Source organism: Solanum stenotomum, chromosome 3, assembly GCF_019186545.1.
Source record: "Solanum stenotomum isolate F172 chromosome 3, ASM1918654v1, whole genome shotgun sequence".
In the NCBI taxonomy this organism is placed as follows: domain Eukaryota; kingdom Viridiplantae; phylum Streptophyta; class Magnoliopsida; order Solanales; family Solanaceae; genus Solanum; species Solanum stenotomum.
The window spans coordinates 6,303,164-6,318,875 of record NC_064284.1 but is presented as its reverse complement, the minus strand read 5'-3'; the positions used below and the strand labels follow the sequence as shown (position 1 = coordinate 6,318,875).

The following is a 15,712-nucleotide window of genomic DNA, read 5'->3' as shown; positions in this document are numbered from 1 at the left end:
TTTTCTGAGCTAGCTGGGGAGGGGTTGCAGTGGCAAACCACGGACCACCAGCACGGACCGTGGTCTGACCTACGGTCCGTGGATGGCAACCGTGGGTTGCACCTGCAACTTCTCAAAATCTGCATTTTTGGTCCGTTTTGGATACGGGGTGTTACATTACTCCAACTTTCAAGAATGTTTTTGTTTCACCAAAGCTCTCAACTAGTCTTATTTCAGTTGGACAATTGGTAGATAACAATTGTGATGTGAATTTTTCTCGTAATGGTTGTCTTGTGCAGGATCAAGTGTCGGGGACGATAATCGCGAAGGGGCCTAAAGTTGGACGATTGTTTCCTATACACTTTTCCATTCCTCCTGTTCTATATTTTGCTTGTACTTCTACTGCTAGTAAAACTGAGGTTTGGCATAAGCGTCTAGGACATCCAAATTCTGTTGTGTTGTCTCATTTATCAAATTTTTGTTTATTGGGAAATAAAATAAATTTTCAATTGCTTCCATTGATTGTTCTACTTGTAAATTAGGCAAAATTAAACTCTTTCTTTTCCTAATTTTGGTAGTCGTGCTATAAAGTGTTTTGATGTCATTCATAGTGATGTTTGGGGCATTTCACCAATTATTTCTCATGCTTATTTCAAATACTTTGTGACATTCATAGATGATTATAGTTGGTTTACATGGGTGTATTTTCTTCGATCCAAATCTGAGGTATTTTCGATGTTCAAGACATTTTTGGCTTACATTGAGACTCAATTTTCTACATGCATCAAATTATTAAGATCTGATTCTGGTGGAGAATATATGTCTTATGAATTCAAAAAATTATTGCTTGACAAAGGGATTGTCTCACAACATTCTTGCCCATATACACCACAACAAAATGGAGTTGCTGAACGAAAAAATCGGCATCTTTTAGATGTCACTCGTACTTTATTGATTGAGTCATCTGTACCATCTAAATATTGGGTGGAAGCTTTGTCTACTGCTGTCTATTTAATTAATAGATTGCCATCTAAAGTGCTAAATCTTGAGTCTCCATATTTTCGTCTTTATCACCAAAATCCTAACTATAGTGATTTTCATACATTTGGTTGTGTTTGTTTTGTGCATTTGCCTCCTTCGCAACACAATAAACTTTCTGTACAATCTACTAAATGTGCTTTTATGGGTTATACTACTTCACAAAAAGGTTTTATTTGTTATGATCCATGTTCTCACAAATTTTGTATTTCTAGAAATGTTGTTTTCTTTGAGAATCAGTATTTCTTTCCTACGGTTGTAGATTCATCTTCTGTTTCTCCTCTTCTTCCTACTTTTGAGGATTTATCATCTTCTTTTAAGAGGTTCAAACCTGGATTTGTGTATGAACGACGTCGGCCAACTTTACCCTATCTCGACATTGATCCGCCGCCTGAAACTGCACCACAACTAGAATCTGAGAATTCTTCAAGATCTGGTCCTCTTGAGCCTACTCAGCGATCTACAAGAGTATCTCGTACTCCCAATTGGTATGGCTTTTCCTCTACTTTATCCAACATATTTGTTCCATCTTATTACTCACAAGCTTCCAAGCATGAATGTTGGCAGAAAGTAATGGAGGAAGAACTTTTGGCTCTTAAAGAAAATGACACATGGGACATTGTTTCATGTCCTTCAAATGTCCGCCCTATTGGATGTAAGTGGGTTTATTCAATCAAACTTCATTCTGATGGAACTCTTGATCGGTACAAAGCTCGATTAGTTGTTCTTGGTAACAGACAAGAGTATGGGGTGGACTATGAGGAGACTTTTGCACCCGTAGCCAAAATAACTACTGTACGAACTATTATTGCCATTGCTGCTTCACAAAACTGGTCTCTTTATCACATGGATGTCAAAAATGCTTTTCTCCATGGTGATCTTAAAGAAGATATTTATATGAAACCTCCACCTGGTTTGTTCTTATCGCCTACATCGGATGTATGCAAGTTGAAGCGGTCTTTGTATGGATTAAAACAAGCTCCAAGAGCTTGGTTTGATAAGTTCCGGTCTACTTTGCTACAATTTTCTTTTGAGCAGAGCAAATATGACTCATCTTTGTTTCTTCGAAAAACATCTACAGGTTGTGTTCTTCTTTTGGTGTATGTAGATGACATTATTATCACAGGAACTGATTCTTCACTAATCACTTGCCTCCAACAACAGCTTAAAGATTCTTTTTATATGAAAGATCTTGGTACTCTTACTTATTTTTTGGGCTTGGAAGTTCATAATGTTGCTTCAGGTGTATTTCTAAACCAACACAAATATACTCAGGATCTGATTTCTTTGGCTGGTCTTCAAGTTTCCTCCTCAGTAGATACTGCACTGGAAATGAATGTCAAGTATCGTCGTGAGGAAGACGATCTTCTTCCTAATCCAACTATATTTCGACAATTAGTTGGGAGTCTGATATACCGTGAGTTTACGGTATTTCTAATACATTTCACTTACAAGTTGTGTGTGTTTAGGGCCTTTTTATATTGGTTTTTATGTATTTTATCATGTTTTGCAGGAAAGGTGTTCAGGCGCGGAAGTTTAGAGATAGCTGAAGGAAATGCAGAAAAAGGCATCCACGGAGGTCATCTATGGACCGTAGGTCCATTCACGGTTCGTAGGTGATGATCGTAGATCAGCAGGAATGTGTTGAGGACAAATCAAGGAAATCTGACCAAGGGTGGAACCACGGTGCCCATTGACGGTCCGTAGATTGATCTACGGACCGTACTGTTGATCCGTAGAGTGAGACTGCGAGGGTTCGAGTACCTGATTTTTGAAGATGCTAAGTATGGAGCTACGGAAGGGATTGACGGACCGTAGGTCGATCTACGGTCCGTGCTGCTGGTTCGTCGTTTGCTTCAGAGAAGCTGATTGTTGGATGCTGAAATATTTTCTAAGTCCCGAGTGACGGAAGAGACTTACGGACCGTAGATCCATCGACGGTCCATAAGTCAATCTCGTGGATCGAAGACGCGTACCTAAACAAAACTTTCCTTAATTTGTTTCCTTTTTTATTTAGGATTTGTTTTCTATAAATAGGACATGTAAACCTCGTTTTTGGGGGTTAGACACTATTGTTCTATTTTTGCTTTGTAACTTTGGAGATTAATTTGCAACCCTAGCAATTATTGATTTCCCAAGTTCGTTTTGAAGATTTTGGCTTTGCAATTCAAGTTAATTTTCTGGGTTTACTATTCTCTTGACGTAAGTTCATGATTTCTCCATCTACGATTATGAATTGTGTTCTTGCTAATATGAGTAACTAAATCCACAACTAGGGTTGTGGGAACCATGATCGATTAACAAAGTATGAATAGTAAATAAGCAATTCTTGACTAGTATTTTGCATGCATTGATAATTCTTTCGTTTAGAAGTCTTTTTAACGGTGGCCAACGTTAGAACTCGCCTTGTTACTACTTGCCGGACCAAGGAGGTAATTAACAAGAAAAGAATTATCAACATAGATTTAGTGTGATACTATCTAATAGGCTAGTGTCGATTGGTGCGAAGTAATAACTAAGCCAAACATCGATTATGATGTCTAATATGAGGTAAAGGTAAGGGTTAGTAAATTATACACACGTAGCCGGACCAAGGTGCGGGGTGAAATTCTCTAGATGCCGGACCAAGGATTTAGAGATACCTAACTTATCACTTTGCATGTAATACACTAGAAAAAGATTGCTATTACTAGGATTACTGCGTTATGAGATTATGGGAAACACATGTACCCTAGTTATTTCTCTTATCTTGATAACAACCAAAGTTGAATTTAATTATTGATTACAATATTAAGTCTTACTATTTGTTTTACACAAGCACAACCCTCCTTTTTATGACCTGTTTCTGGAAATAATTTGACTAATCGAATATAATTGTTGGTTAAAAGTAAAGTCTAAACCATTTTCCTCGTGGGATCGATCCTAACCTACAAGTTGGGTTCTTTACTTGATAACGATCGCTTATGCTTCTGAAAGGAGGTGTAATTTGAGCGTATCAGAGTCTAAATTACCTTACTATTACTCGGCCTGATATCTCTTTTGTAGTTCAACAAGTTAGTCAATTTATGCAAGCTCCCCGTCATCTCCACTTGGTGGCTGTTCGTTGCATCATTCGGTACCTTCTAGGAGCATCTGCTCGTGGATTGTTCTTTCCAAGTGGTTCTCCTATTCGTCTTAATGCTTTTAGTGATTCTGATTGGGCGGGATGTCCTGATACTTGCCGTTCAGTCTCTGGTTGGTGCATGTTTCTTGGAGAGTCATTGATATCTTGGAAGAGTAAAAAGCAAGATCGTGTGTCAAAATCTTCAACAGAGGCTGAATATCGATCCATGTCTATTGCTTGCTCCGAGGTTATATGGCTTCGTGGATTACTTGCTGAGATTGGATTTCCCCAATCTCATCCTACTCCTCTCCACGCTGACAATACAAGTGCTATTCAAATTGCTACTAATCCAGTTTTTCATGAGAGGATCAAACACATCGAAGTGGATTGTCATTATATACGAGAAGCTATAGATCAAGGAGTCATTACTCTTCCACACGTGTCTAGTGATCTTCAAATAGCTGATGCGTTAACAAAATCCATGGCACGGCAACGCCATCAGTTTCTAGTAGACAAATTGATTCTTCTTGATCCACCAGCATCAATTTGAGGGGGGATGTTAGCATGATAGACAACTAAATGATTGTATATATTAATGTAATTATATAGTGATATAAATTAGCATGATCATATACATTTGTTGTAGAATCATATGAATAAATATTGTGATAGAATAGATGATTTGGAGGGATAGCAAGGCAGATTTAGAGGGATTCAATGGCAGATTTGTATAGATAGAATAGCTGATCTTTAGGGATAGGAATGGCGGATCTTTAGGGATGTGTAATCTTTATTTTCTCTATATAATGGAAAGACTCTCTCACTTTGAGAGGCATTCAGCTGAAAATTGACACTTATAATCCTGGATGATATTTGGGAGGCTCTTCATGATCTTGAGAAACTTGGAATTCCTAGAGGTAGCAACCACAACCATCGATGCAAAGTGACATTCACAACGCGTGGCCGAGATGTTTGTCAAGCTATCGAGGCTCATAAGATCATGGAAGTTGGAAACTTATCTAAAGAGGAAGCATGGATCCTTTTCAGGCAGAAAGTCGGTAATTCAATTGATGATCCTTCTCTTCATGACATAACAAAAGAGGTTGCCAAAGAATGCAAGGGGCTGCCGATTGCAATTGTTACAGTTGCAAGAGCACTAAAGTTTAACAGCAGACCTTCATGGAAGGGTGCCCTTGTAGAATTACAAAGATCTGCACCAAGAAATATTCCAGGAGTGATTGAAAATGTATATCAACCTCTGAAGGTATGCTATAATCACTTAGAAAGTGATGAAGCCAAGTACCTCTTTTTGCTTTGTTCCTTCTTCGAGGAAGATAGTGATATCTTGCCTGAACAATTACTTAGAAAAGGAATGGGGCTTGGCATCTTTTCAGAAATTGAAAATTTTGAACATGCAAGAAATAGAATGTGTCTTCTGTTAGAAACTTTGAAAGATCATTTCTTGTTAGAGATTTTCCCTTTCTGCGAATTCTTGAGCATCTTCAACTGGTACAGCTCGAAGACTTCCTAGATCACATTTGTTTGCGATGAGCATTATAACTATGTTCTTCCTAGCATATTCTTTGCTATATATAACGACAATTTCATTCCTTTCTAGAAAATGATCTTGAATATATATTAGTAATATCTAGAAAATAGTTGATTGTGATATTAACTTGAGGTAACAGTAAGAACGCCAATGATTGAATGATTGGCGTTCTGTTAAGTCATAGTCTAGCATTGCGCCAACTGCACTTCGATAATATGCACTTGTTACTGCTCTATACCTGAGAGAGAAATGAGAGATGATTCATTACCAAATTGGCAATGTTGCTCTGACTCTTCAAAAGAGGATCCTTTGAAAGTAGAGCATTTTAAATTAAGAAAATCCATGATGTTACTGTTGCATTTGCTGCTCAATCTAAAGGAAAGGGCATAGATATTACTAGAACTCAATGCTACAGTTGCAAAGAATATGGTCATATTGCTAGAAATTGTAGCAAGAAGTTCTGTAATTATTGTAAACAACAAGGACACATTATCAAAGAGTGTCCCACGCTCCCTCAAAATTGTAGGGTCAATGCTTTTCAAGCTGGGATAAATGATTCCACTATTGATAACTCATCTTCAGGACAAGTTCTTACTCCTTAAATGGTACAACAAATGATCGTGTCAGCCTTTTCCAGCATTGGAATTACAAGTTAATGATGTTACATCTAATTTTTGGATTGTTGATTCAGGTGTTTCCAATCATATGACCAACTCAACGAGCATCCTAAAAAATGTTCGTAAGTATCAAGGTCTATCACAAATACAGATTGCCAATGGTAGTAATTTAGCCATCACAATATTTATTCCTTTGATTCTATAACAAATCTGTATGATAATACTAATTTATAACACTATAATATTACATTAATATATACAATTATTTAGCTGTCCATCATGTTAACAAAGGCCACACAAACCAGCCAAGAATTCAGAACACTTGTCTATGTTCTGTCCAATTGTCACTACTTAAAGAACAAAGACATCTAGGATCATCAAAGCTCCAAGCAACCTAATGGGGTCATCTATGTTTTCTTCATTATGTACACAAACAGTGAAAATCGTGTAGTTTCACAATCCAAATGTAACGTTTACATATTATGATTACAGTATATGAATATTTAACTTCTTACAAGACATGCCTAAATTTCCAAGAATTTGAAAAATAACAAAAAGTTGTTTTCACTTCAATAGAAGAGAACAAGGACTTCATCATGACTCACTTAATCAATTGGAGAGAAAATTCCAAAAGCAAACATATACTTTTACTTTTTATCTACATTTCTTTGTCTGACCATATGGAATCAATTTTAATAATGACCCCACTACTTTTTTTTTAGTTTTCATTTTCATATACCATATTCTCTGTTATTCCACTTAGTCAATTGGAGAGAAAATTCCAAAAGCAAACATATACTTTTACTTTTTATCTACATTTCTTTGTCTGCCATATGGAATCAGATTTTTTGAAATGTTATCTAATCAAACACTCCCACTTTAATAATGCTCTCATTTTGAAATGCCTTTTTTTTTTCTTTTTGGACACCTGATATCCGGTATTTAAATACACTATAATTTATGTTTAATTCTTTTTATTGAATTAAAGTTAGATCAAATAGTTACTTAAATGGAGCTTTGTAATAATTTATTATGTGATTTTATAATTTTTTGAATAAATAATTGAGGCTATTATAATAGTTTTACAACTTTTGGCATTCTTATTTTTATGAGAAAATATACAACACAAAAATTTCATATCGCATGTCTAAACAAAACTTCAATTTAATCTCATGATTTCATATTATGATATCATATCATAATTTCAAATCATAATTCCATATCGCATGACCAAATGAGTTGTAACAATTAATAGTGTACCTACCTGAAAGTCGTTCTATTATCAGTTTTGAATTTCCTCTTTTGTACTCATTCACTCTCAACCTATTTTCATTCTACCTTTGCTTCCTTGTAACTAAAAAAATCTAGCAAAAGTAATTCCTAATTAATAATTTCTACTATCTTTCTTTGCAAGTAGATCCACCACCATATTTTGCTCCATATGTCAAACTCTTCATCATATGCGCTACCAAATGAATAATTATGAATAAACTAAATATCCTATCAATTAAAAAATTGTGATTTAAAAAAAAAAGAAATCTAAAACTATAATATACATGTGTGTGTGCGCAAATCATTCTTCAATTATACAAATAAATAATCATCATCTCTTTAAATCTATTCAAATATTGTAATCAAACTATATTATATAATTATAAAGTTAGTGTCAATCACAAACTGATTGTTTGAGAGCACAATCACATACTGACGACAGATTAATCATTATTATAAAAATATTATTTATCATATTTTCTTGAAGAATGGTAATACATACATAAATAAAATATTAAAAAAACACGTCCAAAATACATAAAAATGAAAAGAAACTTGAGAATGAAATACTTCTTACCTTCATATACTTCTTTTTTGTTGCAATGTTAGTTAATTCACAAACCAATATAATAAAGAAGAGAATATAATCTTGAATGAGAATCTTCATGAAACTAAATATGAATTTATATAGGCAAAATAGAGGAAATGATAATAAAGACTTGAGAATGAAATGTTTCTTACCCCGTGTGCTTCTTTTTCAATTTGTTACATGTTAGTTAATTTACAAACGAATATGCTGAATAAGAGAAAGAATATTTTTGAATGTGAATCTTCAGGAAATTAAAATATGTTATGAATATTATTAAAAGTAAAAACTAAAGAGGTGTAAGTGATGAGTAATTATTCTTTGTGCATAAATAAATAGTAATGAGAAAAATACTTAAAATATTAAAAATATATATATCATTTTATGATTAGAAGAATGTCAAAAAAAAATATTAATTTTTTTATTAATAATAGAAATTAAAGACCCAATATATATATATAAGTTTTTGGGGTGGGTGAGAGTTATAATGAAATGGTACAATTATTAGTCAAAAAGACCAATATGAGAGTTAATATTGTACCAACCTATTTTTAACTTTCAACCTTTTCTCATTCTACCTTTGCTTCCTTGTAGTAACTAAGAAATTTAGTGAAAAATAAATTAATTAATCAGATATGGAATTGTTATCTATTTTTGTAGAAAAAGTCAAAGATTGCTTTATAATTTTTGTAAGACATCCATTCTAAGAATTTAAGAAACTTAAGTAACACATTGCACTAAGCACCATATGATTTTTAAAACACGACAACATTAAACGGAATAAGGAAATAGAATACCATGTGAGAATTAATCACTAGCCTTCTAGTTAAATAACTCAACATCCAACAAATGCATCATTTAGCGTTAGTAATATTATACTAATTTTTTTTTAAATGTTTCCAAAAAATAACTAATTTTATGTTGAAACTACAAATTCAAATGCCTTAATTTTTACGTGTAAATTAGTCGTTGGTGTTAAAAGGCAAACATGTGTTTGTTGTTTAGTCGCTTTCAAAATAGTACATGTCCATGTGGGGAGAGTTAATAGTAGTACCGCAAAGATGTGCAAATATATTTTGGGTTTTACTTTCGATATTTAAATTCACTCGTTTCACTTTGGGGGTAAAATATTTCCTACCAAAGGCATGTTACTTCAACTTGGTTTTCGCTAATATATATGTTTTGCAACTCTTTTGGTGTGCACAAATAAACACATAAATTTATATTAAATTGAACATATAAAACATTCGTCTTACCTGACATTCTAAATAGCAATTTTGTGTCTTAAGGTATTATATCACGTAGGACGTGTGTGTCTACTTATTTAAATTTATACAAATTTAAATAATATTTACTTGTGTACATCTAAAGTTAGATGACATAAATATCTGTTGAAGTCAAATTTAAAGGAGAATGTATTTATGGTTTATGTCTATTTTTTCATCTGTTGTGAAAAAAAGTTTTTGGGGTGGGTGAGAGTTGTAATGGAATAGTACAATTATTAGTCACTTCCAAAATAGTAGAGTTAATACCTGAAAGTGGTGCTATTATCAGTTTTGAATTTCGTCTCTTGCATTCATTCACTCTCAGCCTATTTTGGTTCTACCTTTGCTTTGCTTCCTTGTAACCAAAAAATATGGAAACTTTATCTACTTTGATGGGGAATGTCACTGGTTGGTTGATGCAGCCAATGGAGCAAGGGATTGGGTATTTATATTACTACAACACTAACATCACATCTATGGGAAAAGAATCTGAGAACCTGAAGAAAAGAAAAAGGGAGGTGCAGCAAGAAGAGGAAATTGCCTGGAGAAACTTGCAATGCATTTCACGCAATGGCGAGGATTGGTTAAAAAATGTTGATTCCACTATTGCACAAGTGGAAGGTGTAATGGGAGGTACAGCTGAGGTTGAAAGAGGTTACTTTAATGGTTGGTGTCCAAACTTGAAGTCACGTTACTCCCTCAGCAAGAGAGCTAAGAAAATTACAGAGGAGTTGACTACACTTCAAAATACTGTAATCTCCTTTGATCGTCAAAGTGAGGCTATATATAGTAACAATGGTGAGGAGTTAGCCTCCAGAAAATCGCAAGAGGAAGAGGTCATGGAAGCTTTGAGAGATGAAGAGGTCACTATGATTGGGATATGTGGTCTGGGTGGTGTTGGTAAAACAACACTCGCTGAGAAAATCAGACTAAAGGAGAAACAACAAGGGTTCTTCAAAGATGTTGTCATGGTAACTGTCAGTCAACAACCAGACTGGGAAAAACTTCAGGGTCAGATCGCGGAAGGACTCGGGCTGACATTACCAGGGGGTGATTTGTGGAGTCGTGGAGATCGGCTGCATACAAGGTTAAGGGATGAGAACAGCCACACCCTTGTAATCTTGGATGATGTTTGGGAGGCTCTTCATGATCTAGACAAACATGGAATTCCCAGCGGTAGCCATCGGTGTAAAGTGATATTGACGACACGATCCCTAAATGTTTGCAAAGGCATGAATGCTAAGAAGATCATGGAAGTTGGAATGTTATCCGAAGAGGAAGCATGGTTCCTTTTCAGTCAGAAAGTCGGTGATTTTGGCAACGATCCTTCTCTGATTGACATAGCAAAAGAGGTTGCCAAAGAATGCAAGGGGCTGCCGCTTGCAATTATTATAGTTGCAGGAGCACTAAAGGGTAATGACAAGCCTTCATGGAAGGTTGCCCTTAATCAATTACGTCGTGCAGAAACAAGAATTATCCCTGGAATGCACGAAAAGGTGTATCCATCTCTGAGGCTAAGTTATAATTACTTGGGAAGTGATGAAGTCAAGTATCTGTTTTTGCTTTGTTCTTTGTTCCAGGAAGATAGTGATATTTGGATTGAAGAATTGCTTATATATGGAATGGGGCTTCTCATCTTTTCGGGAATCGAAAATTTAGAAGATGCAAGAAATAGGGTGTATTTTCTGTTAAAAATATTGAAAGAATGTTTCTTGTTATCCCAAGGTTCAGACAAAAATCATGTGAAAATGCATGATGTGGTCCGTGATATGGCTATAAGTATTGCGTCTGAAGGAGAGCATAACTTTATGGTAAGTCACAATGTTAACTTGGAAGTGTTCCCAAAAGGAACTTGTTATGAGCATTTCAGTCACATGTCAATAGTTGCAAATAAACTTGATGAGCATCCTAGCCCAATAATTTGCCCAAAACTGGAGCTTTTAATGTTACAACTCTATTCTTTAGGGTCATTCGAATTACACGACAATTTTTTTAATGGCATGTGTAAACTCAACGTCTTGAGCCTGATTGGATACAGATTTGGCTTTCTGAATTTTCTAGCATCCATTCTGCGTATTCCAGCATCCATTAGGAGGTTGTCAAGTCTGAGGACTCTGTGTCTGAGTAATTTAAGTTTGGATGACATATCCTTTATTGGGGAACTTGTTGAATTAGAAATTCTCAGCATAAGAGATTGTGAGTTAAATGAGCTGCCAGAGGACATAGGAAAATTGACCAAGCTAATTAAGTTAGAGTTTTGGAATAAGAAAAGACCACTTAAAAGGATTTCAGGAGGGGTGTTATCAAAATTCCTAGCTCAATTGGAGGAACTTCATATGGTGGGAGCAGAAGGTTGGAGTGATGTGATTTACAGTAACCTTGGCCTTCCCTCCAAGTTAACACGGTACACTCTAATAATGGGTATGGGTGAAGTTCACCTTGCTGAGTCAACCTTTAATGATTACGACATGTCTATTGCTTTACAGGTCACGGAAACTGCCCCATTGGGTGATTGGATCTGCCACCTGTTGAAGGAGAGTGAATTTGTACATTCAAGGGGAAAGGGCTCTAATAATGTGTTGACTGAGTTGCAGCTGAATGAATTTCAGAATGTGAAATATCTCAGCCTCTGTACATGTGATTTGGTGACACATTTATTGAATACAACACGTAAAGTAATCAAGTTCCCCAATTTATATGACTTGAACCTTGAATGTCTGGAATGCCTGACTCACATTTGTAGTGGCAATGTTGAGCGCATTGAGCTCCCTCTGTTACAAATAATGATCTTCTATGGGTTACCTAAGTTCCAGAATTTCAGGCCTACAGCCATCAATGACTCAAATCCTCTTTTTGATGAAAAGGTTTGCTTCTTATCACCAAAAAGTTTTCTTTTACTTGAGCATTAAAGATGTTTACTTAAACAAAGTCTATTGCTTAGATATATCCTTTTTATCTAACAAGTGAAAAAATAATTTTAAATTAATTTTTTTAATTTGTTAGTTAAAACATCCATAAAGGGCTATATTTGATGTGAATATTTGTGACTTCTTTTATTCAACGGTTAATTTAAATTTTAAATATATCCCTTATAGATCTATTAGCTTATCATTATTTGAGTTTCATATTCTTATTTCATTTTCTTAGTGTGAAAATAAATAGATATGGAAAAGAAGAAAAAAGTAAGAACAAATTTTAAGACTTTCTTTTGCAGCTATATTGTAATTTATTTTTTGAAAAAAGGTCAATAATGCCTTAAATTACGTGAAATGATAAAAAAAATGCCCTCAATTTATAATTTAGTCCAAAAATGTTCTTGCCCTCAATACTTTGGTCCAAAAATGTTTTTGTCGTTGATAGTTTGTTCTGGAAATATTCCTATTGTTGCTACTTGAGTCAAAACTATTTCTTTCCGCATAAATATATTTTTTCTTTTCTTTTTGAACAAATCTTATTCCTATTAAAAGATATTACTTTTAAAGTACTCTATTATTGTTTATTTTATTTTAAAATTACTTTAATTATTAAAAAATGTACCCTTTAAACAAATAATATATGTGTTCTATATAAGATCATAGTAAATCATCCATTACTTTTTTTATATATATATTTATAATAAAATAAGAAATATTTTAATATTATTTTTTTCGAATTGAAGTAGGATAAACATTTGCTAATAAAAAAATATCATTTGGAAAAGAATGTGTTTAAAAAATGATATATTTATTTGAAAAAAGACATTTTTGACTTATTAAGTAACAATAAATGCATTTTAGACCATTTTTTCGTTTATTTTTTTATATTTGCAGAAAAATGGGGCATTTATGATAAATTTTACAAGCAGATGAGTGAAACTCAAATTATTATTGAATTAGGGGGAAATGGGCAATATACTACTCAACTTTGCGATTTTGAGCAAATATACCTCTTGTTAATAAAATTGATGCATATATACCACTACCGTCAAATATATGGTGCATAATTATCATTTTCGTTAATAAATTTATATTTATTTAATTAAAAAAAATATAATAGTGATTTTTTAATTTCAAAAATGTTGTGGCTTTCAAAAATTATCCCACCCTTTTTTTACCCTCTTGACCCAGCCCGAATGGTAAAAAAACACTAATGTATTTGAGATACTAAAAACTTTTTTAAAATATGAAACAAGATCATATACAATTATATATATATATATATATACATATATATTTGACTTTTTAAAAATATATAAATAAATGTGTGTAAGCACTTTTGGCTTCTCCACTCAATAGCTCCAACTGTATCTGCAACAAAGTTTGATACTTGAAAGCTCGCAGGTTTCTTGTCCCAACCTGGAATACCTACGCTTCTATAATTCTAACATAAGTGCTCTATGCTCTCACCAACTTCCAACAGCCTACTTCAGCAAACTTCAAAAATTGATAGTATCAGTTTGTGGAAAATTGAAAAACTTGATGTCTCCATCAGTGGCCAAAGGTCTTGTGAATCTCGTAGTGTTATGGATAACAAATTGTGAATCAATGGAAGAAGTGATCACAAAAGAGGAACAACAAGGAGAAGGAATCATGACCTTATTTCCCCGATTGGACGCACTGAGGCTTTGCGAGCTGCCTAAGTTGGGGCATTTCTTTCTGACAAACCATGCTCTTGAATTTCCATTACTCAGATCTGTGAAAATTGATGACTACCCTGAAATGAAGACATTTGTTCAACAGGGAATATATGTGGGTACACCGAGTCTTGAAAGAGTGAATCGTGATTATAAGGTGAAAGTAGATGATCTAAATAAATGGATACAGCAGAGGTTCAATAACAAGGTATGTTTTATTCCGCTAGCTATATAACTAATTGCTACATATTCTAATTAGGTTCTACTGCTCTCTTTCCGTTTTAGATAGTTCATCAACTTTCTTTTACTTAATAAGCTAGTCATGTCTCTCTTCTTTAGCATTCTCTGTTTCCTGCAGGAACAAGAAGCTAGTGATAGTGACGAAGCTGAACCTAGTCATGACCATGAAGTTGAACCTAGTCATGCCAGAAGTTAGAAAGTTAGTAAGTACTCAATGTATTAATGCAAGTAAAACCTCAAACATCACCGTGATAGAGGTAACAACCAGAGGTGGATCTACATTGTTGTAATCTTGATGTGCTTGAGCTCCCAAGACCTTGACCCTTGTGGATAATGTCTCTTACAAGCTCTTTTTATCATTCCCGTTCACCATACTAGTGTGATTGTAACTATAACGAAGCTAGAATTTTGAGTTTATGAGTGTTGTATTCTAGAAAAGCAAGCATAGTAGATTCTTGATAAATCGTATTAAGTGAATTTTTAAACACCAATACATGACAGACCCCGTAGACGAGGTTGTAGCTCCACCCCTGATGCCCAGTGAACAACTTAATGAACTGTATACACAAATAGCTAAACAAACTATCTAAATCAATTTCATCATCAACAACAATTCCTTATTCTACATAAAACATTCCCAGTAATATTATGATTTCGGATAAATAAAAAGACATTCAATAAAAAATCATGACGACATGCAGCAACCACCACTATTCCCACCAGAATCCAAGTCCTGGCCAGGAACAATGATCCTGGTTCCCTTTAAAGATTGTGGCTTCCCATAATCAGCTCCCGGAGCTGCAATAAGAGTTTTCTTGCTAATGATTTTATAAATTTCTGCTAAAAGTGTCATGAATGCACCCTCGACGTTTGTTGATTGAAGAGCTGATGTTTCCATAAAGAAGAGATTTTCCCTTCCTGTGAATTCTTGAGCATCTTCAACTGGTACAGCTCGAAGACTTCCTAGATCACATTTGTTCACGATGAGCATAATAACTATGTTCTTGTCCACATGACCTCTTAGTTCCTCCAGCCATCTAGCCATATGATCGAATGATTGGCGTTTTGTTAAGTCATAGACTAGCATTGCACCAACTGTATCAATAACCACAAAAATTGAATGTATCAAATTGTGGAAAATTGAGAAACTTGATGTCTCCATCAGTGGCCAAAGGTCTTCTGAATCTCCAAGTGTTATGGATAGAACACTGTGAATCAATGGAAGAAGTGATCACAAAAGAGGAACAACAAGGAGAAGGAATCATGACCTTATTTCCCCTCTTAGAACAGCTGGATCTTACCAATCTGCCTAAGCTGGGGCATTTCTTTCTGACAAACCATGCTCTTGAATTTCCATTACTCAGAAATGTTGAAATTGATGACTGCCCTGAAATGAAGACGTTTGTTCAACTGGGAATATCTTTGAGTACTCCGATTCTCAAATGTGGTGA

At 34.5% G+C, this 15,712-nt stretch overlaps 2 protein-coding genes across 2 annotated transcripts in view; one reads left to right on the top strand and one right to left on the bottom strand.

The window, feature by feature from the left end:
• The window catches only part of LOC125860955 (disease resistance protein UNI-like), a 237,323-nt gene that overhangs the window by 187,411 nt on the left and 34,200 nt on the right, over positions 1 to 15,712 (top strand). The gene's annotated exons all lie outside the window — the stretch shown is intronic.
• Positions 14,947 to 15,423, bottom strand: LOC125860107 (ras-related protein RABA4d-like). Its single transcript, XM_049540003.1, has one exon. The coding sequence runs from the start codon at positions 15,421 to 15,423 to the stop codon at positions 14,947 to 14,949; it is 477 nt and encodes a 158-aa protein (XP_049395960.1).

Bases quoted from the DNA above. Each gene is read 5' to 3' on its own strand.
- LOC125860107 (XM_049540003.1), bottom strand. From the start codon at position 15,423: ATGGAGACATCAAGTTTCTCAATTTTCCACAATTTGATACATTCAATT.